The 26,746-nt window shown below is 40.0% G+C and overlaps 1 protein-coding gene across 3 annotated transcripts in view; it reads left to right on the top strand.

The window, feature by feature from the left end:
* The window catches only part of Fchsd2 (FCH and double SH3 domains 2), a 223,338-nt gene that overhangs the window by 169,985 nt on the left and 26,607 nt on the right, over positions 1-26,746 (top strand). For 2 of the 3 annotated variants that reach the window (XM_057778547.1, XM_057778549.1), the window contains 4 exons: positions 467-562; positions 2,072-2,143; positions 19,841-19,957; positions 21,424-21,528. In XM_057778547.1, the coding sequence (XP_057634530.1) occupies positions 467-562; positions 2,072-2,143; positions 19,841-19,957; positions 21,424-21,528 (390 nt within the window). The remainder of the gene's footprint in view (positions 1-466; positions 563-2,071; positions 2,144-19,840; positions 19,958-21,423; positions 21,529-26,746) is intronic. The other variant, XM_057778548.1, reaches the window with a different exon arrangement.

Raw genomic sequence — 26,746 nt, 5'->3', positions numbered from 1 at the left:
CAGGTGATGTGTAGCTTTAATCCCAGCACTTGGAGGACGGAGGCAGGTAAATCTCTTGTGAGTTCAAGGTCAACCTGGTCTACATAGTACATTCCAGACCAACCATAGCTCCATAGCAGTACTGTGTCAAAAATAATAAGTAAATAAGAAAATGGCTGAATGAATCTTTAAAAATGAAGCTTTAAACATTTTTTAATTTATCATTATTTGGTTGTTATGTGTGTATGTGTATGTGCACGCGTGTGGAGGCACGCTACAGTGCACTTGTAAAGGTCAGAAGACAACTTTATGGAGTTGGTTCTCTCTTTTCATCTTTACGTGGGTTCCGGTGATTGAACTCAGGTCATCAGTCTTGTACAACAAAAACACCCTTTACCTAATATGTCATCTGGCCCTAAACTTTAGAATGTAATTACTGGACATTTTAACCTTACTTAAGACTTACAGGTTCCTGTTTTGTCTTTAGGTGGTACGGGACTATAACCTTCAGCTGTTTCTACAAGAGAATGCTGTATTTCACAAGCCTCAGCCCTTCCAGTTCCAGCCTTGTGACAGTGACACTGTAAGGGATTCCACGTCTTCACTTGTTGTTTGTGCTTGAATGAGCAGCGGAAGATGAGTGTGTCTCATTAGTTTTAACAACTGTGAATTCACAGAGAAACCACACCACTTCTTTCTGAGTACAGCTCGCACATCCAGGGTTTTTATACTGTAGGTTGAGGTAGAGAAGTTTCAGAAAAATCTGAAAACAATCAAAAAAATTAAAAAGTATTCAGTGGATTTTTTTCCTGTACAAATTATGTTTTCTGGGCATACTTCATACTGTATCTTTCTTCATACTATATTCTTCAAATTAACCAGTGGCTAAATCTCATCCAGGATAGAACTAATAAATGGAATGATAAATATGTGCATGAAAATATTTTGGTTGACTTTATACAAATTACAGGTCTTTGACAATTCCTTTTATTTTTAAATTGTTCAAAGCATTAATGTTAAGCCCCAATGAGAAGTTTTTAAATAGCAGACATTAATCATTTTTTCCAAATTTATGAGAAATGTTTACAATTATTTGAAGTTTGAAAAGAGACAAAATATCCATTTGACAATAAAATTATAAAATTTAATAGTTTAAAATGATAAGAATGAGAACATTCTCCTAAAGTAGGAAGCTAAGACAGAGGGAAAAGTATATTTGTAACTCTTTTGATAAATTCATAGTCAGTACCAGGAGAGCGTATAAGAGTTTAATAGATATACGTTTGATTCCCTGCCCCCAGCTTTGTAGCGCTAACTGGACTCATTCACAGAAATCTTGCCTCCACCTCCCAAGAGCTGGAATGACAGTGTGAACCACCATACCCAGTATTTTGTTTTGTTTTTTTACATTCTAAATAGCCTTGTGTTGAAGGCTATATTAAAAAAATGGAGGATATCTTTAGTTTCCTCTACATAATAATCTTAATTTATTGTAGTAATACCTCCCCTTTTAAATTTTTATTTATTTATTTTTAATTTTTGGCAGTGTTGGAGATGAAAACCTAGGGCCTTGTGAATGCTAGGCCGGTGCCCTGTTGCTGTGCTACCTCCCCAGTTCTTCCTCCTTTAAAGGCATTCAGCTTCTGCTTAATGACTCAGTGATATTTTCTTAGAGTTGGACTTCTTTGAAGCCTGGGATGAATAAGTAGGACATTGGAAGATACAGGATATGATTCTGTGTGGTACTCACTCCTCTAATTCCAGCAGTAGGAAATAGGAGAAGGAGAAGGCTAGCATGGACTACAGAATACAATGTTGCTTTTAAAAGAAAAAGAAGATGCAAAGTCTGAACAAGTTTATTAAGTTTGATAAACTTAAAATTCTGACCAATTTGAGGTTTGTTTTTTTTTTCCTTTGCCCATTTGCCACAGAATAGTGACTCTTACCTCACTTTTCCAAAGCTTAACTATAGCCTAAGACCTGTCTTTGTTTTTAGGCACTGTGCTAATGTTCTAAGCTATTATGTCCCCTGTTTACCTTAAAATTCTAACTCTCTGCTGTTTTCTGTCCTTGCGCAATCTTTACTGGGCAGAGTTTAAAAGCCGCCCAACTGGTGGATATTGAGCTCTCCCCTGTCAGTGCCCTGAGAATGACCATAGCTGAGGTATATGGGGGCATGGGCAAGGGTTGGAAGGGTGGAATATGTGGGCTTGCATGTCGTTGAAGGGCGGGACCTGATGTTGGGGTGAAAGTCATATATGGGCCCTTAAATGAATCATCCATGACTATCAGTTTTTACCTTATATAAATTAGGAAGGTTTTTTGTTTGTTTGTTTGTTTACTATTTGTAATCAAGAAAGTGAGATGCTCATTGTTCATCAGGATTATCTCAAGTACCTTAATTTATAAGAGCGTTGATATAATCCTGCCTTTATTAAAAGAAAATTGGAGCCTAAAAGTAAAGAAACTTGATCAAAGTCTTAATCATGAATAAATGACACATAGCTATTGTGATGGCAGTATTAATGTTCTTCCTGCTATGCATTTTGTCTTCCGAAAAGGAATGGTCATACTCTCACAGATATACACGCAGGCAAAACATCAATGCACATAAAGTAAAAGTCAATAAATTATCGCCAGGCGGTGGTGGTGCCCACCTTTAATCCCAGCACTCAGGAGGCAGAGTCAGGCGGATCTCTGTGAGTTTGAGGCCAGCCTCGTCTACAAGAGCTAGTTCCAGGACAGCCAGAGCTACACAGAGAAACCCTGCCTGAAAAAACAAAATACAGATACCACCCCTAGTAATTTTTACTCTCTATATAGTCTAGTATTCTTCATGAGGCTAGAACCCCTCTTTAACTGCTTCCTTTTAGAGTTGGTAGCACTAGACCTACCATGGAGTGAAGAGTGTATGTCAGATCTGCTAACTCACTCTCCCGTGAAGTAAGCTTCAGCCTGCAGAAAGGACCAATTGCCTCTGTCCTCATTCAGATTTCTAAAAACATTCTTGTTCTCATCTTGTTTTGATCCCTACTGTATATGCAAGTTACTAGGTTACATGGTAACCTGTAACATCTGCGTTACTCTCTACGGTACAGTTCGCACTGCTGTACCATTTGCGAGCCGGGCAAGGGCCTGGAGATTAAAAGAACACACAAAGACGGGGGTCATTCATGAGGAGATAATGCCGAATGCCGTTTATTCAAGCTTAGGACAAACCTTATATACCTAGCTGCTGCACAGTGGAACTACCCCCAGGCAGGTGGGAAATTGCCACATCCAAGATAGAGTGAGTATCCAATAGCCATATAGCCAACCACCATGGGGGCAGAGGGAGCACAAGAACAAACAGGATGTTTAGCCGGAAAATGCATCAAAACATCTGGCCCGAAACTGTCCTCAAAATGAACCCCGAGAGGAGGGATAGACCCACGGGCCCTACAGTAACCTGTGTATGGTGGACTAGATGAGCTCACTGATAAGTACACAGATGGTGGCATTTCCTTGGTGTCCAATGGCTAATATAATCAGTAAATCCTGATGTGGTATGTGGTTTTTTTTTTTTTTTTTTTTTTTTTTTTTTTTTTTTTTTTTTTTTTTTTGGTTTTTCGAGACAGGGTTTCTCTGTGGCTTTGGAGCCTGTCCTGGAACTAGCTCTTGTAGACCAGGCTGGTCTCGAACTCACAGAGATCCGCCTGCCTCTGCCTCTGCCTCCCGAGTGCTGGGATTAAAGGCATGCGCCACCACCGCCCAGCTTTGTGGTATGATTTTTAAACAGGTTTATTGAGGCATACTTATATAATTTACTCAGTTCAGTATACTGAATAATTTTTGTGTTTACCAAATTATGTAAGTATCATTATAAGTAAGTCCTGGAACATTTACACGACCATGAGAAGACACCCCTCCTCCATTACAAGGCAATTACACTTTCTGTCTCTGTAATTTTTTTTCTGGACATTTCACTAAACTAAATTATGCAGTATGTGTACTCTGTTGTATCTTATTTCTTTCATTTAACATGTCTTTTCAATTTATCCCTGTTATTGAAAGTGCTTGCATTTTGTTGTTTTTTTAATTTCTGATTAATATTGCATTCCATGAATATTCAACATTTTGTTCATCTGTTTATCATTTGGTGAACATTTAGGTTGTTTGCACCTTGGCTTTTACCAGGCTGAGAAGAAGTCAGTAAAGTGCTATTCCTGTAAGCAGTTCAATATCCAGAACCCACTTTTTTTGTTTTTGTTTTTTGTTGTTGTTATTGTTGTTGTTTTTTTAAAGAGAGCATCAATTTGACAAGAGCAATCAGGGAAGATTTAAAGGGAGGAAAGGGAAGGGAGAAATGTTGTACTTATAATTTAAAAAAAAAAAATCCCAATGCTGTGGCTGGTGAAGACAGGTGACTGACTCATAGCTTGCTGATCAACCAGCCTAGCCTGCTTGGTGAGCTTCAGGCTAGTGAGAGACTATATCTCAAAGAACGGTGGGCAAGCAATGGTGGCGCACACCTTTCTTCCCAGCATTCAAGAGGAAGAGGCAGGCAGATCTCTGAGTTCAAGGCAGCCTGGTCTATGGAGCAAGTTCCAGGACAGCCAGGGCTACACCATAGTGAATCCCTATCTCAAAAATAAAAAATAAGATCAAGATAAATGGTGGACAGCACCTGAGAAATGGCAGTAAAGGCTGCCCTCTGGACTACGCGGCTTGTGCTTGCGCATGCACATTTACACACAGAGACAGTCGCAGAAAGAGGAGGAGATAACGCTATCATAAACACTTATTTATATTAATGTGTCTTCATTTCTCTAGGGTTGCTGGGTGATGGTAAATTTGTGTTTAAAGCACTTTAGGAAACTGCTAACTCTTTGCCCAAGTAACTATACCATTATTATCTCCACTAGCTTTGTGCGCTGGTTCTTATTTCTCCATATCATAACAAATACTTGTGGTTGTCTTCATCTATTTTGGTTTCTTGTTTATTTCACGGACCTGGAGGTCAAACCAAGGACTTTATGCATATTAGACAAGCACTGCTGCCGAGAACATGCCAGCCCGTCCTGATTTCAGCCATTCTTGTGGTTATGAAGTAGTATTTTATGATAGTTTAGGTGTGTGTTTGCTTGATGACTAGCTGTTGAATGTTTTCATGACTTTTAGACCTTTATCTATTTTGGTAAAATATCTATTTTAATCTTTTATCCATTTTTACATTTTATGTTGCTTTTATGTTACTTTTCTTTTTATCTGTAAATTTTTTATTTATTGTCTTTCATTGAGCTATACATTTTCCCCATTGCCTTTCTTTCCTCCACTCTCCCCTTCTACTCTCTCCCCTGCCCCCCATGCTCTCAGCTTACTCAGGAGATCTCATCTCCATGTATGTCTCAGGGTCTTCGTTGTTGCCTAGGTTTTCTGCAGTTGTGAACTGGTTTTTCTTTGCTTTATGTCTAAGTTACTTATGAGTGAATAAATATTATATTTATCTTTCTGGGTCTGGGTTACCTCACTCAGTATGGTTTTTTTCCCTAGTTCCGTTCATTTGCCTACAAATTTCAAGATGTCTTTATTTTTTACCACTAAGTAGAGTAGTGGACTCTAAATCCAGCGATCCGAGTTCATATCTCGGTGGAATCTGTTCCTTGAAGAAGAGACTTGGTCACTCATCGTCATCAACTCAGACTATGAAAACCAGTCTAAACAGGCTGCCCACACAGCTCCAGCATTGCCGGGGGCATGTTCCACTTCTCACTTCCAGGGCTCCATTGTACAGATGCACCACATCTTCCTTCTCCATTTTTCAGTTGGGGGGGCATCTAGGTTGTTTCTAGGTTATGGCTATTATGAATAATATTGCTGTGAACATAGTTGAGCACATGTCCTTGTGGTATGATTGAGCATCCTTTGAATGTGTACCCAAAAGTGATACTGCTGGGTTTTGAGGTAGACTGATGCCCAATTTCCTGAGAAATCGCCACACTGATTTTCAAAGCAGCAGTACAACTTTGCGCTCCCACCAGCAATGGGGGAGCATTCATATTTCCCACAGCCTCTCCAGCATAAGTGGTCATCAGTGTTTTTGATCTTGGCCATTCTGACAGGTGTAAGATGGAATCCCAGAGTTGTTTTGATTTGCATTTCTCCGATGGCTAAGGAGCATTTTCTTAATTGTCTTCTGCCCATTTGAGGTTTCTCTGTTGAGTGTTCTCTGTTTAGGACCATACCCCATTTTTAAAATTGGAATATTTGTTCTTTGGTGTCTAGTTTCTTGAGTTCTTTGTGTATTTTGGAGATCAGTCCTCCATCAGATGTGAGGTTGGTGAAGATCTTTTTCCATTCTGTGGGCTGCCATTTTGTCTTGTTGACTGTGTCCTTTCCTTTACAGAAGCTTCTTAGTTTCTGGAGGTTCCAGTAACTACTTGTTGCTCTCGGTGTCTATACTCCTGGGGTGATATTTAGAAAGTGGTCTTCCATGCCAGTGCATTCGAGGCTTCTTCCCACTTTTTCTTCTAGAGGCATCACCATGCCTGACTTCAAACTCTACTATAGCATTACAATAATGAATAATGAGGTTCATTGTGGTTGGTTTTATGTTGATGTCTTTCATCCATTTGGACTTGAGTTTTGTGCATGGCGATAGATATAGATCTATTTACATTCTTCTACAAGTCATATCCACTTATGCCAACACCATTGCTTGAATATGCTTTCCTTTTTCTATTTTATACTTTTAGCTTCTTTGTCAAAAATCAGGTATTCATAGGTGTGTAGGTTGATATCCAGGTCTTTGAATCAATTCCATTGTTCCTCTTATCTGTTTTTATGCCAATACTGAGCTGTTTTCATTATCGTAACTGTATAATAGAGTTTGAAGTCAGGCATGGTGATGCCTCCAGAAGGTTTTTTTTTTTTTTAATTGTACAGAATTGTTTTAGCTTGTAACTAGAAGGCTGCTAATTAGTTTCCTGCTACTTAGTTCCAAAATAATCACATGCCGGGCGGTGGTGGTGCATGCCTTTAATCCCAGCACTCGGGAGGCAGGCGGATCTCTGTGAGTTCGAGACCAGCCTGGTCTACAAGAGCTAGTTCCAGGACAGGCTCCAAAACCACAGAGAAACCCTGTCTCGAAAAACCAAAAAAAAAAAAAAAAAAAATTGAAATGCCGTATTCCTTAGGTCTTTGAAAGGTTTGAAGAACACCTATCTAATTGAAATATATCTAGAAAACCTAACTAACATGACTAGAAGCTTGACTATTATAGGTAATTATCTATTAACCTATATTTCTTAGTTATACATTACATTTTAAAATGAGCTAGACAAACATAATACCTTAATCAAATTTGTATCAGTAGACCAAGATCCACAGCAATGCAGATCTCTATAGCACATCCCCTTTTAAATGTGAACAGACATTTATAAACAATATTTGGGAATGTGGGCATAGTTCTCTCAAAATTGCTTCCTGCTTTTTGTTGGACAAAGTTATTTTTGGGGTGTTCACAGTGACCTTTCAGGGGATCTTGGTCCATCAAATCACATTAATCTGTAAGGCTCTCATCTTCTGTGGAAACAGAAGAACACCTTTTTCAAAGCAACATATCCTTAGACTCATATTTTGAAATCAAGATACCTTTAAGGTATATAGGTTGGTTTCTTAGCTCCTTCACAGTCCAAAAATTCAAAGAAAAGACAATAATATACATAATCCAGACTCTCTGTGTATATTCTGTCTTTACATGGCTTATTCGGTTTTATTCTATTACTTCTTAATATTTATTATCTTTATTTCTTTTAATCTATGACCGTCTATGCTCTGACTCTTTAAAGACTTTGGTTTTTTTAAAATTATTTACTTTTTTCTCTCAATACTATTTTTCTTCTCTCTCCCAAGCCTTTGTACATTGATTCAACACTGTGACCCATTTAGAGGTCTTTTTTTTTTTAATCTGGATTTGTCTTTATTGCATATCTGTATCCTTTTCTGACCAGAACGGCTTCTTAAAATGCTAAGGACCTCTTTTTTTTTTACAAACTGTCTTCCAATTTTTTTTTTTTTTTTTTTTTTTTGGTTTTTCGAGACAGGGTTTCTGTGGTTTTGGAGCCTGTCCTGGAACTAGCTCTTGTAGACCAGGCTGGTCTCAAACTCACCGAGATCCGCCTGCCTCTACCTCTGCCTCCCGAAGCTTCTTCTGGCAGTGGGTGGTGGTTGATGCAGAGACCCATAACTGCTCAGGCCTAAATGGGACACTTAGACTATCCTTAGTCCTGGGTTCCAGAAACATCATGAAGAGGAGGAGGAGAGAGTGTAAGAGCCGAAGGATGGGGAGAGTGCTGTAAAACGCCATCTTTAGACACAACATGGCTGTTGTGCTCATGAGCTCACAGCAGCTGGTTACCCATACCAGGACTTCCGAAAAACTTAAGCAGCGTCATTGCTAGGGGTGATATGGTACTTCCTGCTTGCCCCACCCAGTCCAGCATGGCAGAGGAGGTCCATTTACTAGCCCTGAGCCAAGCACACTGCCCCAGTTCCAAGTATGCAGCAGGTCTGTGTCAGTCCATTAAGCAGTTTGTAGCAGTCTGCTAGGACCTCAAGTACTATATTGAATAGATACGGAGAGAGTGAACAGCCTTGTCTTGTTCCTGATTTCAGTGGGATTGCTTTCACTTTCTCTCCATTTTCTTTGATGTTGGCTGTTGGTTTGCTGTATATTGCATTTATTATGTTTAGGTATGTTTCTTGTATCCATACTCTTTCCAAGACCTTTATCATGAAGGGGTGTTGAATTTTGGCAAAGACTTTTTCAGCATCTAGTGATATGATCATGTGGCTTTTTTTTTTTTTTTTTTTAGTTTATTTATATGGTGGATTACATTGACGGTTTTTTGTATGTTGAACCATCCCTGCTTCTCCAAGTAGGATGAAGCCTACTTGGTCATGGTGAATGATTTTTGTGATGGGTTCTTAGATTCATTTTGCCAGTATTTTATTGAACATTTTTGCACCGATGTTCATGAGAGAGATTGGTCTGTAATTCTCTTTCTTAGTTGTGTCTTTGTCTGATTTGCTTTGGGTATCAGTGTAACGGTAGCTTCATAAAAAGAGCTTGGCAATGTTCCTTCTGTTTCTATTGTGTGGAACAATTTGAGGAGTATTGGTATCACTTCACTGAAAAATCTTGTTGAGTTATACACTGAAAACATCTGGTCCTGAGTGACTTTTGATGACTGTATCTATTTCCATAGCAGCTATAGGTCTGTCATTTTCCCTATCTGGTCTTGATTTACTTTTGGTATGTGATACTTACCCAGAAAATTGGCCATTTCCTTTTAAGTTTTTCAACTTTGTGGAGTACGGGTTTTTGATTCTCTGTATTTCCTCAGTGTTTGTTATGTCCCCCTTTTCATTTCTAATTTTGTTAATTTGTATATTCTCTCTCTACTTTTTGGTTATTTTGGATAAAGGTTTGTCTATTTTGTTACTTTTTTTGAAGAACCAACTCTGTCTATTTTTGTATTTTTTTGTTTTTATTTTGTTGATTTCAGCTTTCAGTTTATTTTCTGTCCTCTAGTCCTTCTGGGTGACTTTAGTTCTTTTTTTTGTTCTAGGATTTTTAGGTGTTCTATTAATTGCTAAGTGTGGGATTTTTCCAGCTTTTTTATGTAGGCACTTATTGCTATGAACTTTCCTCTTAGCGCTGCTTTCATTGTGCCCCATAAGTTTGGGTATTTTGTGTGGTTGTTTACATTGAATTTTTGGAAGTCTTTTTTTTTTCCTTATTTCTTCGTTGACCCAGTTGAGCATTGTTCAGTTTCCATGAGTTTGTGAGCTTTCTGCAGTTAGTGTTGTTGTTGTTGAATTTTAAGCTATGATGATCCAATAAGACACGGGGTTATTACAATATTTTTGTATCTGTTGAGATTTGCTTTGTTGCCGAATATGTGGTCGATTTTGGAGAGGGTTCCATGAGGTGCTGAGAAGTTATATTCATTTGTGTTTGGGTGAAATGTTCTATAGATGTCTATTAAGCCCATTTGAGTTATAACATCTGTTAGATTCTTTATTTCTCTCTTAAGTTTCTGTCTGACAGACCTGTCCAGTGGTGAGAGTAGGGTGTTGAAGTCTTTCACTATTGGTGTGTGGGGCTTGATGTGTGATTTAAGCTTCAGTAATGTTGTTGTTGTTGTTGTTGTTTTTCGAGACAGGGTTTCTCTGTAGCTTTGGTGCCTGTCCTGGAGCTAGCTCTTTTAGACCAGGCTGGCCTCAAACTCACAGAGATCCACCTGCCTCTGCCTCTCAAGTGCTGGGATTAAAGGTGTGCACCACCACCGCCTGGCTTTCAGTAATGTTTCTTTTACAAATGAGGGTATCCTCGTTTGGGGGGCATAGATGTTCAGAATTGAAACTTCATCTTGATGGTTTTTCCTGTGATGAATATAATATGAAATGACCTTCATCTCTTTTGAGTAATTTTAGTTTGTATTAGGGTCCGAGAAAAAGCCCGCAAAGAAGATCACTATCCCCGTATGCAATAGCAAGAGCGTTTATTGATTCCAGTGTTGGGGTAGCAAAAGAACGACCCCCAAAGAAGGTCACAAGCTCCTTTTAAGTAGAGTTAGTGGAATTCCAGAGAAGAGGGATTAACCTTGGGATGATTGGCGGAAGAAAGATTAGTAACCTGGGTCTGATTGGTGGAAGAACCTAGTGGTTAGGGACCTTCCAGCAGCAGGGTAGAGAAAGCTATCTTTAACCTGCAGAAGTCTGGGGGGCATCTGCTGAGTCAGCAGAAAGATTTTGGGGGCCTGCTGAGCCAGCAGAAGGGCTTGTGGGGGTGCTTGTTGGTGGTTGTGGTTTTCATGAGACCTGCTTGCTCAGCTCTGTTCCATTCCAGTGAAGTGGAACTGAGGTCTGGTCTCTGTCAGGGCCTGCCCCTTCCAGCCTTTTCAGTTTGTAGTCTATTTTGTTAGATATTAGGATAGATAAATGGATATAAGAAACATCAGCTTTGCTGGGTGGTGGTGGCGCACGCCTTTAACCCCAGCACTCAGGAGGCAGAGGCAGGCAGATCTCTGTGAGTTCGAGGCCAACCTCGTCTACAAGAGCTAGTTCCAGTATAGGCTCTAAAACTACAGCGAAACCCTGTCTCAGAAAAAAAAAAAAAAAGGAAAAAGAAAAAGAAACACCAGCTTGTTTCTTAGGTCCATTTGATCGGAAAGTCTTTTCCCAACCCTTTACTCTGAGGTTAATATCTGCCTTTGTAGTTGAGGTATGTTTCTTGTATGTAGCAGAAGAATGGATTCTGGTTTTGTATCCAATCTGTTAGTCTGTGTCTTTTTATAGGCTAATTGAGTCTATTGGTGTTAAGGGATATTAATGAACAGTGATTGCTAGTTCCTGTTATTTTTGTTTTTGTTGTTAATGATGGTGTTTTTCTTCTTTGGGATTTGCTGGTGTGAGATTATCTATTGCCTATGTTTTTGTGGGTGTAGCTAATTTTCTTGGGTTGGAGTTTTCCTTCTATTACTTTCTGTAAGGCTGAGTTTGTGGATAGATATTGATTAAATCTGGTTTTGTCATGAAATATCTTGTTTTCTCCATCTGTGTTTTTTTTTTTCATCTCTGTTGTTTGAAGGCTTTACTGAACATATTCTGGACTGACATCCATGGTCTCTTAGTGTCTGCATAATACCTGACCACACCCTTCTGGGTTTCATCGTTTCTTTTGAGAAGTTGGATGTAATTCTAATAGATCTTCCTTTATATGTTACTTGGCTTTTTTTCTTTGCAGCTCTTAATTCTTAATAAAAGAATATTCTTTCTTTATTCTGTATGTTTAGTGTTTTGATTATTATTTAGCAAGGGGACTTTCTTTTTTTGTCCAGTCTATTTGGTGTTTTGTAAGTTTCTTGTGTTTTCATAGGAATGTCCTTTAGGTTGGGAAAGTTTTCTTCTGTGCTTTTGTTGAATATATTTTCTGTGCCCTTGACTTGGACTTTTTTTTCCTTCTTCAATTCCTATTATTCTTGGGTCGGTCTTTTCATGGTGTCCCAGATTTCCTGGGTATTTTTGTTGTGCCTAAGTCCTGAGACCCCGCCAAGAAGACCACCACGGAGCTACACACTTCTGAATCCAAAGCAAGGTTTCGTTTATTATGTACACGCTAGCACGGGTCCTCTGCCTCACAGTCTGGCACAGCAGATGGAGGGAGATGGACCCCATCAACTGTTGTAAGGGGTTTATAAAGACAAAAACCACAAAGCAGTCACAAGATTACAGTTTCATAGTACAGAATTACTTATCCTGTATCACAATTGGCTAAAGGTTAGAGAAAGCTTAGCTGTTACTTCCTGATAGGCTATTATTGTCTAAGAGGGATAGCAACAGCCCCCTGGTCACATCCTCCAAACATCTGCTGGCCTTTTGCTAACCACGGGGCTGTTTGGAATCCTATCTGATTGGCCCATCATTACTCAACTGATAGAGGAAGTTAGCTGGTCAACATTTTGTGTCTGACAACGAGTGGGAAAATGGGCTGCAGTGAGCAGCTTTATGTGACTTGAGTTGCTCTGTTAGCTAATACTTCCCCTAAGAGGGGTCCCGTGACTTCCGCTTGTCCTGGGGGCTGGGGTGTAATTCAGAGTCCGAAAAGGTCCTAGCACAGAAGTGAAATCTCTTCTGGCCTCTCAATTTTGTGTTAAGAATTTGTTGGATTTAGCATTTTCTTTGACCGATGAATCTTATTTCCTCTATTGTGTCTTCAGTGCCTGAGGTTCTGTCTTCCATCTCTTGTATTCTGTTGTTTATGCTTGCATCTGTAGTTCCTGATCATTTACCCAGATTTTACATTTCCAGATTTCCTGCAGTTTGTGTGTGTGTATGTGTGTGTGTTTATTAACTCTATTTCAGCTTTCAAATCTTGAACCGTTTCTTTCACTTGTTTGATTGCTTTTTTTGGTTTTCTTTAAGGGATTTGTTGATTTCTTCCAATTTTTTCATTGTCTTTTCCTCCATTTCTTTAAGGGAATTTTCCTCTTTAAGGGCCTCAATCATAAGCCAGGCAGTGGTGGCACACGCCTTTAATCCCAGCACTCAGGAGGCAGAGGCAGGCGGATCTCTGTGAGTTCAAGACCAGCCTGGTCTTCAAGAGCTAGTTCCAAGATAGGCTCTAAAGCTACAGAAACCCTGTCTGGAGGGGGGGGGGGGAGATAGTTCCAGGACAGGCTCCAAAGCTGCTACAAAGACCTCCCTGTCTCAAAAAGAAAAAAAAAGATTATTTTCTTCTGCTGCTTCATCTGCATTGGGATGTTCAGGTCTTGCCATTGTAGAACCAGTAGTTTTGGGTGGTACTGTGTTACTCTTTATTCACGAGTTTATTCTTACCCTGTTTTCTATCATCTCTTCCTCCAGTCAGAATAAGGGGAGTCTGTATTTCAGGGGTGTCCCTTTTCCTCCAATTGGTGTAGTTGGGACTGTGGCTCCGTTGATCATTCCTTCAGGTGTAGGCAGAGAAGAGCCTTCATTTTTGTTCCTCCAGGTGGTGCCTATGTGCCCAAGGCTCAGATGTTTGTTCCTCCTGTATTGGCAGGGCTAAGGCCACTGCAGTTGTAGCGGCCCACCACACTGCTGCTCACACTTCTCCTCCTGGTGACCCAGCCTGACCCAGCCTGACCCAGCCCACCCACACTCCCAGTGGTCTGGCCTGGTCACCCACACTGCTGCTCACGCTTCTCCTCCCTAATTTTCTTGTTCTAAAGTCTTTATTTTAATTAAATATTTTTAAATGTTTATTAATATAGAAGTCAAAAGACATGAGAGTTAGTTCCCCTTCTGTGTGGGTCTCAGAATCAAACTCAGGTCATCAGACTTGATGGCAAGTGCCTTACCCACTGAGCCCTCTCACAGCCCCTTGTTACGGATTAAATCTTGATAACGAACTAAAATTTATCCTGCAGGGATAAGAGGCAGCATAACTAGAAGTGGAAGATAACAAAAATTAATATGTGGCATTCTTGAACATTTGGTTCCTGCTAGACATTTTTATAATTGTATAACCTATTATTATTTATTATTATGTTATCTTTATGACAGCTCTCTACTAGATGCAATTTTAAATCCTTGCTTTAAAGTTGAGGAAGTTTGTTCAAGTCACTCAGTTAGCAAGTACTGTAGCTGACAAAGTCTGAAAGAGAGTGGTCTAGTCCTAAAATGACAAGTAGCCCTGTGGTGATGAGAAAATTTGAGAAATACCATGTTATAACCTGGGCTTTTGTTGGGAGTTTTATAGATAATAATAGATGAAGAACTATAGAATTTTCAGATGTAGGATATAATAATTGTTCCTTTAATTTGAATTAAGAATTTTGAGCTACTACATTTAATCTAGGTTTAAATGAGATATATTTAGAATTATTTGGATTTCCATCTTTATTGCTATAATAAAGTAGAACTCTTCTGAATAATTCCATATTCTATTGTAAAATTTAAAAACAAAACAAAAAACACTTTGTCTGGTGAGATAGCACATTTGTAGAATCCTAACACTTGAGATAGGATTGTGAGTTTGAGTTCAGCCTTGACTACCCAGAGAAACCCTGTTTCAAAGCAAAAAGCCAAAAAGAGAACTTTTAGGGGCTCTTGAGAGATGGCTCAGCAGTCAAGGACATTTTGCTCTTGCAAAGGCGTGATTCCTAGGACCCACATGGCTGACAGTCACCCGTGACACCAGTTCCAGAGAGTCCAGTGCCTCCTCTGGCCTCTGTGGGAACCACACACATGTGATGCGCAGGTATGCATGCAAGCAAACACCCATATACAGAAAATAAAAATGCACATTTTTTTAAAAAGCAAAAATTTTAAAGCTGTAATCTATTTCAAATTGCACCATTACTATGCATTCCTACATAAGTCCAAAATGTCTACTTGAATTTTATCATTGGAGTATTATTTTATTTATTTTATTTTATTTATTTATTTATTTATTTGGTTTTTCGAGACAGGGTTTCTCTGTGGTTTTAGAGCCTGTCCTGGAACTAGCTCTTATAGACCAGGCTGGTCTCGAACTCCCAGAGATCCGCCTGCCTCTGCCTCCTGAGTGCTGGGATTAAAGGCGTGCGCCACCACCACCCGGCTATCATTGGAGTATTATTAAGGCTTTAGAGTTAACTGTTGCTTCTTCCCCCCCTCCCCAAGATTATTTCTGATTTTGTGTGGCTGCCAATTAGAGTATGTGTGGGTAGGTGCCCAAGGAGACCATGTGGGTGTTGGGAATGGAACTCAGGTCTTCTGGAAGGGCAGTGATGGTTTTAACTACCTGGACATCTTTCTAATCACTGAACCTTGCTGTTTGGCATATAACTTTTATATCATACTGATGAAACTTGTTTCAAGTTATTTTAATATAATATTATGACTTATGGTTTAGAATGCTGCACTGAAAGAAACTTACCAAACTGAATTTTATGAATTATTCATTCATGTTTTTAGCTAGGCATGTGTTTTCTATTACATCTGTGCATCATTTACATGTGTGTCTATGACTGATTCTAGTGTTTGAACTTGGGTCCTAATGCTTATAAGGCAAGCACTTTACTGAGCTATCTTCCCAGCCACTAAAATGAATTTTTAAAACCATATTTGTTTTTATTCGTTATTACTATCAATTGGGGAGTTGTCGTGTTAACAGTCATGTGATTACAAATGGTACCGGCCAATGCAAGTTGTCTCCTGTAGTAACTTAATAGTTTACTATTCATGGCCAACTCTTAAAGAAGACTTTCTTGTCTCTATTTCCATACACAGGTTTTGATTCCTAAGGTAGTCTTTATATCCTCGTGTTACCATTTCTTAGATGATATATATAAATCAAAAGGCCTTCTAATGTTAGGTGGGTTATGCACACCAATAATCCCAAACCACAGAAGACAGAGAGGCAGGAGAGTCACCATAAGTTAAAGACCAGCCTGGTCTATATAAGTTTCAGTTCAGTCAGGTGTATGTATTGAGACCCTCTTTTGATGGATAAATTGTAAACAGATACTTTGGTTTCCCAACTGCCCAGACCCAAATAATCACACAGAAACTATATTTATTACAATACTGTTTGGTAAATGGCTTAGGCATATTCCTAGCTAGCTCTTACATCTTAAATTAATCCATTTCTATTTTATATTTTGTCATAAGGCTTGTGGTTTATTGCCTCACATCTTGCTTCTCAAGCAGCTACATGGTGTCTGCCTGACTCCACCTTCTTTCTCCCTGCATTCAGTTTAGTTTTCCTGCCTAGCTGTGTTCTGCCTGCCATAGGCAAAGAAGCTTCTTTATTAACCAATGGTAATAAAATGTTCACAGCATATGGAGGGGAATCCCACATCAATGAATAAAAACCAAAAGCATCCTAAAGTGAGTAAAGTATACCTTTCTTTACTAAAATTAGTTTTTTAAGCATAATTACTTGGGAGGATACCAGTAAAACCTATTCCATGAAGAATTGACAGGTCCATTTATTTGGGTCTGTGTTAGAGAGCTATCCCACTGTCGTGTGAGTCTTCAGGCATTAGATATGCATATAGCAGTTGTATACTGGAGACATACTGGGATTAGTTTCCAAAACCAGCCATTTGTTTCTATGTATTTAACTTTCCTGACTCAGCTTTCTTGTACCTGAAATGATTACCTTACTGGGTATGAAAGAAGCATTGAGACTCGGTACCTAGCACATAGTAATAGATTACAAATAGTAAGAGATTACAAAGATGATGAAATCACCTTCTTTATGGAACTGATAACTATACTTTACTCACTTTAGGATGCTTTTGATTTTTATTCATTGATGTGGGATTCCCCTCCATATGCTGTGAACATTTTATTACCATTGGTTAATAAAGAAGCTTCTTTGCCTATGGCAGGCAGAACACAGCTAGGCAGGAAAACTAAACTGAATGCAGGGAGAAAGAAGGTGGAGTCAGGCAGACTCCCTTGAGACTTTTTTACCCTGTTCCGAAAAGTAGATCTCATTGCCCTGCTCCTTAGCATTTTATAAGCCTGAAAGGTGTTGGGTTTTTTTGGTTTTTTGTTTGTTTGTTTGTTTTTCGAGACAGGGTTTCTCTGTAGCTTTGGAGCCTGTCCTGGAACTAGCTCTGTAGACCAGGCTGGCCTTGAACTCACAGAGATCCGCCTGCCCCTGCCTCCCGAGTGCTGGGATTAAAGGTGTGCGCCACCACCGCCCGGCCCCTGAAAGGTGTTGTAATAAGTAATATTCAACCCAAGCAAGATGATCCCTACCTGTAGTTTACTTAGCTTCAAGAAGAGCCTAGACAACACAGGAGACCCGTCTCTGACAGCCAACAGTCTGTGTTCTGAACCAGGATTTTCTCTTTTCAGCACATTTGCCCTAGTACATCTCAATGTGTCTTCCTTCCATACCAGAACTAGTAATGGCTGTCCTTCAAATGCTGCTGCATGTCTTTGAAAAAGCACAAGAAAAACATCCATAAAATATAGATAAGTATGATGTATACAGGCAGAAAAAAAATGAGTGTTTCTCCCTCCAACTTCCTGACAGGAAAGAGAAGAGTCTTTCATCTTTATTTTCCTTGAACAATGAATAACAAGATTTTAGGATATAATGGTAGCAAAATCTGACATTAAATTTCTGTTGTATCATATTTTACTCTAATTCTAGCCAGTATTTCTGGTTTTTATTTTTATCTTCCACATGTTAGTAGTTACATTAAGTAAATACATCTTATTTTAGAATTTTTGCATACTTAAATTTTACTTAAGTGAGACATTTTATGCATCTATTTAATATTAGTAAAAATTGCCCTAATATTGGGGGCCAGAGAGATATCTCAGGAGTTAAGGGTATTAACTGCTATTACATAGGACCCAGATTCAATTCCCAGCACCCACATGGTGGCTAGCCTCCACACAGACCAGGCATACACATTTAGAATAGACATACATTCAAGGCAAAACATTCATATAATAAAAGTAAATATATAAAAATTTAAAATAAGTAAATCAAAATTTAAAGAAAAATAAAAGCTTTGGTGATTTTTTTAAAAATTGGCTGGGTGGTTGTGGCGCACGCCTTTAATCCCAGCACTCGGGAGGCAGAGGCAGGTGGATCTCTGTGAGTTTGAGGCCAGCCTGGTCTACAAGAGCTAGTGCCAGGGCAGGCTCTAAAAGCTACACTGAGAAACCCTGTCTCCAAAAACAAAAACAAAAAAATGCTCTAATGTATATAAAAGGCAAATATATTTTTGGGGAAATTTACCTGAAATTTTTAAAATTTAATTTATCTTGCCGGGCGGTGGTGGCGCACGCCTTTAATCCCAGCACTCGGGAGGCAGAGACAGGCGGATCTCTGTGAGTTCGAGACCAGCCTGGTCTACAAGAGCTAGTTCCAGGACAGACTCCAAAACCACAGAGAAACCCTGTCTCAAAAAACCAAAAAAAAAAAAAAAAATTTAATTTATCTTTATGTGTGTGTGCCTGTGTGTGGATATGTGCATATGAGTACAGGTGCTGAAGAGGCCAGAAGAGAGTGTTGATGAATACAGGGGAGCTGGAGGTACAGGCAGTGTGAGCCTCCAGTGTCCATGCTGGACTCCAAACTCTGGTCCTCCTCTAGAGCAGTTTGTACTCTTAGCTATTAAGCCATCTCTCCAGCACTACTTTGTAGTGGTATATGATTTATATTTTGATAAATAAATGTTTCCTGAAGACCAGAAGCAAAGCTAAAGCCACTAGAGGTCAGGCAATGGTGACTGACACACCTTTAATTCCAGAATTTGGGAGACAAAGTCAGATGGATCTCTGAGTTCAAGGCCACACAAGATCAATGCAGGAACAAATCTAGGAGGTGATGGCTCACACCTCTAATCCTAGTTCTGAGGAGCCTTTAGTCCCAGCCCAAGAGAGAATATAAAATGGGAGTAGAGAGGCTTAGTCTGTTTAGTTTACGGTCACCCAGCCTTGGTAGAGGTAAACTTCTCTCGTGGCTTGGCTGCTTCACTTTTCTGGATTTGGGGTTGATTTCTGTGTCTGGGTTTTTATTATTTGTGCTGCACTACTTGAGGATTTTTTGGTTTATTTTTTTGTTTGTTTGTTTGTTTTTGTTTTTCTGTAGCTTTTGGAACCTGTCCTGGAACTAGGTCTTGTAGACCAGGCTGTTCTGGAACTCACAGAGATCCGCCTGCCTCTGCCTCCCGAGTGCTGGAGTTAAAGGCATGCGCCACCATCGCCCAGCTTGAGGATTATTTTTTGTTTTGTTTTTTGAAGCAGGATTCTTCTGTGTGGCCCTGGCTGTTCTGGAACTTACTCTGTAGACCAGGCTGGCTTTGAAGTCGGATCCACCTGCCTCTGCCTCCTGAGAGCTGGGATGAAAGATAGGTGTCACCACCACCTAGCTGAGAATTCCTTTCAGGAGGGATGGCTCTTTCCTCTGGTGGAAATTTTGTTGCATTTAGCAGTTTCTCATAAATGAGGAAGATAGTCATAAGAGAATTTGTGGAAAGTCCTCCTGTTAATAAATAGATATCTTCTTAGGTATATGCGGGCACAGTGTCCCAACAATGAAAGGCTGACTTTCAAAGGGCAGGTGATATTTTCTGGAATCTTCAGTGTTGCTAGTCAAGTGTTTAAGAGGGAGGGGGTCATCTCCAGCGGCCTCCAAGACTACTAATCTCTGTAGCTGCCTCACACGGACTTTGTTTGACTTGAGACCTTGCTTCCCACAGTAGTAGGGTGTGCCTTACATTGTCAGTGCTGATTAAGGAAAGACCCTCTGATCCAACTACAGATTGGTGTACTTTGCAGTGGAGATAACAGTACTTCTCTCTGTTCTCTCTTGTAGAGTCGACAATTAGAATCAGAGACTGGAACCACAGAGGAACACAGTCTAAATAAGGAGGCTCGGAAATGGGCCACACGTGTAGCACGTGAGCACAAGAACATTGTTCAACAGCAGCGGGTAAGTATGTGATAGAGCGCCCTGGCTGTGCAGCTGAAATCAGATATTTTTATTTGTGTTTGCCCGTGCACTGTGTGTGTGTGTGTGTGTGTGTGTGTGTGTGTGTGTGTGTGACCCACGGAGGTCAGAAGAGGGCATTGGCATCAGATCCACTGAAACTAGAGTGTAGACCGCTGTGTGCTGCCATGTATGTGCTGGAAGTTGAACCTGGGTTCTCTGGAAGAGCAGTCCATGCTCTTAACCACTGAGCTATCTCTTCAGCTTCAAGGAATTTAATTTTATCAATGTGAAAAATCCTATGTATGTTTTCCCTGTATTTTCTCAACAGTCAGCGTAATGCTCTTAACTCTTGCCTACCTGGAAAAGCCCATAAATAAGCTTTTTTTTTCTCTCTCTCTCTCTCTCTTTTTTTTTTTTTTTTTTTTTTTTTGTGGAGACAGGGTCTCCTCTCTACACAGCCCTGGCTTTCCTGGTCTTGAACTAACATCTCTCTCTGGCCTACACACACACACGTGCATATGCAGTAAAATAGAAATAAGATGGACACAGCCGGGCGGTGGTGGCGCACGCCTTTAATCCCAGCAGGCAGAGGCAGGCGGATCTCTGTGAATTCAAGGCCAGCCTGCTCTACAGGAGCTAGTTCCAGGATAGGCTCCAAAGCTCAGAGAAACCCTGTCTCGAAAAACAAAAACAAAAACAAAAACAAAACAAAAAAAAAAAACCATGAAACTAGACTTTCAGTAAAGTCATAAAATTGAAATCAATTTTTCAAAATTCTGTGCCAGCATAAGTTTGGCAGTATCCCTGTGGTTAGGATATAGGGAGGGGTAGGTACAACCTTTCAGGGAAAATTTGACAATGTATATTAATATTACAATATAGAGGTGCAGGATAAGCTGACTAGTGGAGCACCTGCATACTGTGATCACCAGTTCAGAAAAACAGTGAGTAAGCAAGCAGCACGTACCAATTCCACATTTAGGTTTCCATCTCAAGTCAAGTATCCAGTGTGTTCAAAGAGTCGTTACTTAGGCTCTCTGTGTAGTTCCGTTTGCAGTGTTGAGAGTGCTCTGAGGAAGTGCGGTACTGTTAAACTGTAGTACTATTGAAATGAGGTCAGTCTGCAAACATGGCAAGGTTTGCTACAAACACTGAGGGAATGCTGTATTATTTTTTTATTCCCACAAACAAGATTTTCATAAAAATGGTTTGGAAAAATACAAATGAATGGGGTAATATCTTGGTGCAGAGAGTATGTGATAGATTCACGTGTGGACTTTGTGCTGTTTTACAAGAAAACTGCGTCGTTGTTTCAGGACAGGCTCCAAGCTACAGAGAAACCCTGCCTCGAAAAAAAAAAGTTTAAGAATGAGTCTTGGCTTTAGCCACTGAACCCTTTGAAATTACCTAAATACTCAAGGAAAAAGCACAAGAACAGAAACAGTCATCTTTATTTCCTCCGATAGGTTTTAAATGGTCTGGAGTGTCATGGAGGTGCTGTGTCAGAGCAGAGTCGAGCAGAGCTGGAACAGAAGATAGACGAAGCTAGAGAAAATATCCGCAAAGCAGAGGTAAGGACAGCGGCCAGTCACAGATGTCACTTGATCCGGGCAGTGTCACGGTCACAGCATGCACCTTGAAACTGAGTTTGTACTCAGGTTTTTTTTTTTTTTTTGATTTTTTTTTGTTGTTGTTGAAAAATTTCCGCCTCCTCCCCGCCTCCCATTTCCCTCCCACTCCTCTCCCCCTCTTCTCTCCCCCTCTCCCCATTCCTCTCCCCCTCCCCCCACTCCATTCCTCCTCCCTCTCAAGTCTGAAGAGCAGTCAGGCTTCCCTGCCCTGTGGGAAGTCCAAGGTCCTCCCCCCTCCTTCCAGGTCCAGGAAGGTGAGCATCCAAACAGGCTAGGCTCCCACAAAGCCAGTTCATGCATTAGTATCGAAACCTAGTGCCATTGTCCTTGGCTTCTCATCAGCCTTCATTGTCCGCCATGTTCAGAGAGTCCGGTTTTATCCCATGCTTATTCAGTCCCAGTCCAGCTGGCCTTGGTGAGCTCCCAATAGATCAGCCCCACTGTCACAGTGGGTGGGTGCACCCCTCGCGGTCCTGACTTCCTTGCTCATGTTCTCCCTCCTTCTGTTCGTCATTTGGACCTTGGGAGCTCAGTCCAGTGCTCCATTGTGGGTCTCTGTCTCTGTCTCCATCCATCGCTAGATGAAGGTTCTAAGGTGATGTGCAAGATATTCATCAGTATGGCTATAGGATAGGGTCATTTCAGGTTCCCTCTCCTCAGTTGCCCAAGGTACTAGCTGGGGACATCCCCCTGGACACCTGCAAGCCCCTCTAGAGTGAAGTCTCTTGCCAACCCTAAGATGGCTCTTGCCTGGCAAAAACTGGGAACTTGGGGGTGAGGTGGGTTGGGGGTAAGGGGAAATGGGGTGAGAAAAGTAAGAAGGGGAGGATGGGGGGAGCTTGGGGGAATGGGATGGTTGGGATAAAGGAAGGGTGGATATGGGAGCACGGGTGTTTTAAGTTAGACAGTCAACCATCTCTGTGTCCACAGTAGTATTTTTGTGTACCTGAAACACTTAAACAAAAACTCTGAACCTACTGTGAACAACCCGCAGTCATGAAACATTAAAAAACAGCAAAAGGAATGTCACAATGCAGTTGTTAATTTTTAGAATTTTCACAAAGTGTTAAGTCAGTCAGTCAAATTAATGGTAGGAAAACTGGCACGTGTATGTTCAGATGTTAAGACTGTCTTCATAGCACAGGTTCCCTAATCCAGGGAAATGAGCAAAGATAGAGCTACAAAGGAAGGGAGTGAACAGACACATAATTGTGGATTTTAATCTCGTGTGGAGTCATAAGACCTTTTTAGGGCTGTATAGCTATGAAACCTCACCAACAAAAACAGAAAAGGAAAAAAAGTTCCCGTGATGCTACTCTGCTTGCCTAGAAGGGGAGTTGAAATGAGCAGTGATGAAGTGGCCATCTACATAGGGTATACTTTGTAGTTGGGTACAATCAGAGTCAGAACATCAGGAAGAAAATGTGGTTTTGGAAAGGAGATAAACTAATTGTGATTAGAGCAATGTTGAAAACAAATGAAGAAAGAATAAAAAAACAAGAAGGTTATGTGCTTGTTAAGGAGACATAAAGCTATGGACCGCTGTCAGCGTAGACGTGGGATGAAGTTGAGTAGTGCGGTGCTATATGACGAGCCACAGTGGAGGAGGAGCACAAGGTGTGTCGTGCACACCCACCACCCAGTGTGAACCAAAAGATGAAGATAGGTAGGAAGTGGACTCGAGTATGAGATTAGGAAATGTTTTCTTTTTGGTGGCCAAATATATACCTCAGGGAATATGATATACATTATGAGCATGAGAAGAGATTCTAGGTGAGGACTGGAGAGATGGCTCAGTTAGTAAAGTGCTTGCCATGCAAGCGTGAGAACCTGAGCTCTATGTAATACCAGGACTGGGGAGGTGGAGACAAGAAGATCCCCCCAGCTCCCAGCTGGTCATTCTGACCAGGTCCATGAGCTTCTAGATCCAGTGAGAGGCCTTTTCTCAAAAAAGTAATGCTAATAATAATGTGTTATGTGTGTGGTGGTGCTTGCCTTTAATCAGTACTCAAAAGGCAGAGGGAGGCATATCTCTTTTAAGTTCAAGGCCAGCCTGGTTCCATACTGAGTTCCAGACCAGTTAGGGCTACAGAGTGAGATCTTGCCTTAAAATAATAACAACAACAATGTGGTGATAAATCAAGGAAGATGCATTGACCTCTGACCTCCGTGTGTATATCCCATATAATGAAGGCACACACACACACACACAAACACATATATACATAATGTAACACAGATTCTGGACCAGTTTCTATTAGGGCATCCAAATAAGGAATTCTTGTACTAGTTGAGAGTTCGTCTAAACTAATGGCTTTCAACATTTTAAGAAAGTGCTTCAGAAGTTGGGTGATGGGAGAGGCAATGTAAGTAAGCACATGGAATGTGAGCATGTTTTGAGCACTGTCCCGTGGAGGTGATCTGAGTCAGAGCAAACTTGCCACTTGTTCTTGTCCCTCCTCTGCACTATTGCTGGCACAGTCTGAACCTCAGACTCCCACAGAGAGGAGAGCAGTGTGTGCTTTTTTCCTCTCTAAACCAAGGGTCACAAGGAAACTACTACACTGAGGTGTTGGCAGGCAGTTGCTGAGTGGTAAACTCTGGCTTTTGGTGAAAGAGTTGTCCTTGTTACTTACCCACTGTAGATGAAAACTTAGTGAAACAGGAATGACGATTTTGAGACAAGACTCAAAAAATTCGTGAAGGAATATCTTTATATTTTCCATTTTCAGACTCCACCATGGATTCTTTTTTTTTTTTAATATTCATTTATTATGTATACAGTGCTCTGTCTGCATGTATGACTCCAGGCCAGAAGAGGGCACCAGATCTCATTACAGATGGTTGTGAGCCACCATGCGGTTGCTGGGAATTGAACTCAGGACCTCTGGAAGAGCAATCAGTGCTCTTAACAGCTGAGCTGTCTCTCTAGCCCCATATTGAAGTTTTTTGATAGATTAGATCACTGAACTCTTCAGAGAAACTAACCAAATCCTTGTTTTTCCTTTTTCTAACTTGTATTGTTATTTGCATTTTTTTTTTTTTTGGTATTTACTTGATTATAAATAATTCTCCAAAAGAGAAAAACACTAATTAAAATTTTATCATATCCTTCATACTTTCTTAGTAATTCCTACCAACATGAATGATTCCCTTCCGTGTCAATTAATCTGCTTTGTCTAATCTCTTCTCTTTATGGCTCCATTCCTTTTTTTTTTTTTTTTTTTGGCTAATTAGAATAAGAGCTGTTGTGGTGCTCTGTGATAGATGAAAAAACCTTTCCAGTGTACAGAGACTGAGGACTGTGTAGTGACTGGTTAATCTGAGGCAAAGTCATACTGCTTAATTCAGCTATTTAATGAGTGCTTTCCTATGTGCCAGATGCTTATAAAAAGATTATCATCTCACAATAAGCCATTATTACATTGTTATGATTTCTACAGTTCTCACAAAAATATTTACATTAGCCATTGTACTCTCATCAGCCTCTAATTAGAAATTATAATGAGCTGGAACGAGGTGGCTCTAAGCTCAGTACTGGAGAGGCGGAGGCAAGCAGATCTCTGTGAGTTCCAGGCTGGTCTACAGAGTTAGTTCCAGGAGAGCCAGAGCTACACAGAGAAACCCTGTCTCAAAAAAACAAAAACAGAATGAGGCGATTGTTTAAATAAAAGTTTTTGAAATGCCTTTTGATACCCACAAGCACATGCATACACATAAACACATTAATTATCTGATATACATTATTGCAAATTATAGCATTAAGATATTAAATGTAATTTCCTATAAATATATACATTAAATGTACATTATATACAGATACTTGTAAAAGAAAATGAGAAAGGAATTAAAATATCTCACTACAAAAATGAAACCAACTTAGGGCTGGAGAGGGGTGACTCAGGCAGTTAAGGGTACTCACTGCTTTTGCAGGGAACTAAATTTGGTTCCCACCACCCACATGGGGGTCACAGTCACCTATAGCTCTAGTTCTAGGAAATCTGTTACCCTCTTCTGGTCTGCATATAAACTCACAAAGATACACACGCATACTCTCTCCCACACAGAATTATATAGTAAATAAACCTTTAAAACAACAACAACAACAACTAACATTGGACTGGAAAGATGGCTCAGAGGTTAAGTCCTGAGTTCAATTCCCCGCAACCATATGGCGGCTCACAACCATCTATAATGCGATCTGGTGCCCTCTTCTGGTGTGCAGACGTACATGCAAGTAGAACACTATGTACATAATAAATAAATCTAAAAAAAAAAAAAACCAAACTCAAAAGAAAGCAGTACTTCAAGAAGGAAAAAATGAAAAGCTATTAGCATATACAAAAAAATAGCAAGTTGACACTGTAATCTTTCTGAATTACTAATGACTTTAAATGTAAGTGTATAAATTCTCTAACCAGAAAACAAATCAGCAGAATAGATTTTTTAAAAAGTGATACAGGGACTAGAATCAAGAATACTTTTTGCTTTTGCAGAAGACCTGGAGCAGGTTCACAGCACCCTCGTGATGGGTTACAACTCTCTCCAGGGAATCTAGTGTCCTCTTCCGACCTCCATGAGTACTAGGCACACATGAGGTGCACATACATACATAGAGGCAAAACATTTATACACATAAAATTAGAATAAATAAAATCTTTTGAAAATATGATTCAACCATATGCTGTGGAATTGGAAGCACACTTTAAGTCCGAAGATAGAAATAGACTAAAAATAAACAGATGGAAGAAGATATTCCGTACAAATAATAGCCAGAGAATGACAGTCACAAACAAATACTGTACGGTTGCACCTAAAACAGGTGAATTCATAGAGACAGAAAGTCAAATTATAGTTACCAGGACTTTGGAAGAGGAATGGAAAATTGTTATTTATTGCATAGAATTTTAGGATTTTAAAAAATATTTTTAAAAATATTTTTAAAGATTTAAGTATGTACATGAGTTTTATCTACGTGTACATCAACAAAACTAGAAGAGAGTATTGACTCCCATTAATGAAGGTTGTGAGCTGGGAATTGAACTCAGCACCTCTGGAAGAACAGCCAGTGCTCTTAACCACTGAGCCATCTCTCCAGTCCCTGATTTTAGTTGTATATGATGAAAATATGATGAAAGCAACCTGAAAGTAGATGGTG

This window comes from Chionomys nivalis, chromosome 8 (genome assembly GCF_950005125.1).
Source record: "Chionomys nivalis chromosome 8, mChiNiv1.1, whole genome shotgun sequence".
NCBI lineage: Eukaryota > Metazoa > Chordata > Mammalia > Rodentia > Cricetidae > Chionomys > Chionomys nivalis.
Note: the sequence above shows the minus strand (reverse complement) of the source record. Positions and strands in the feature narration are given on the sequence as shown.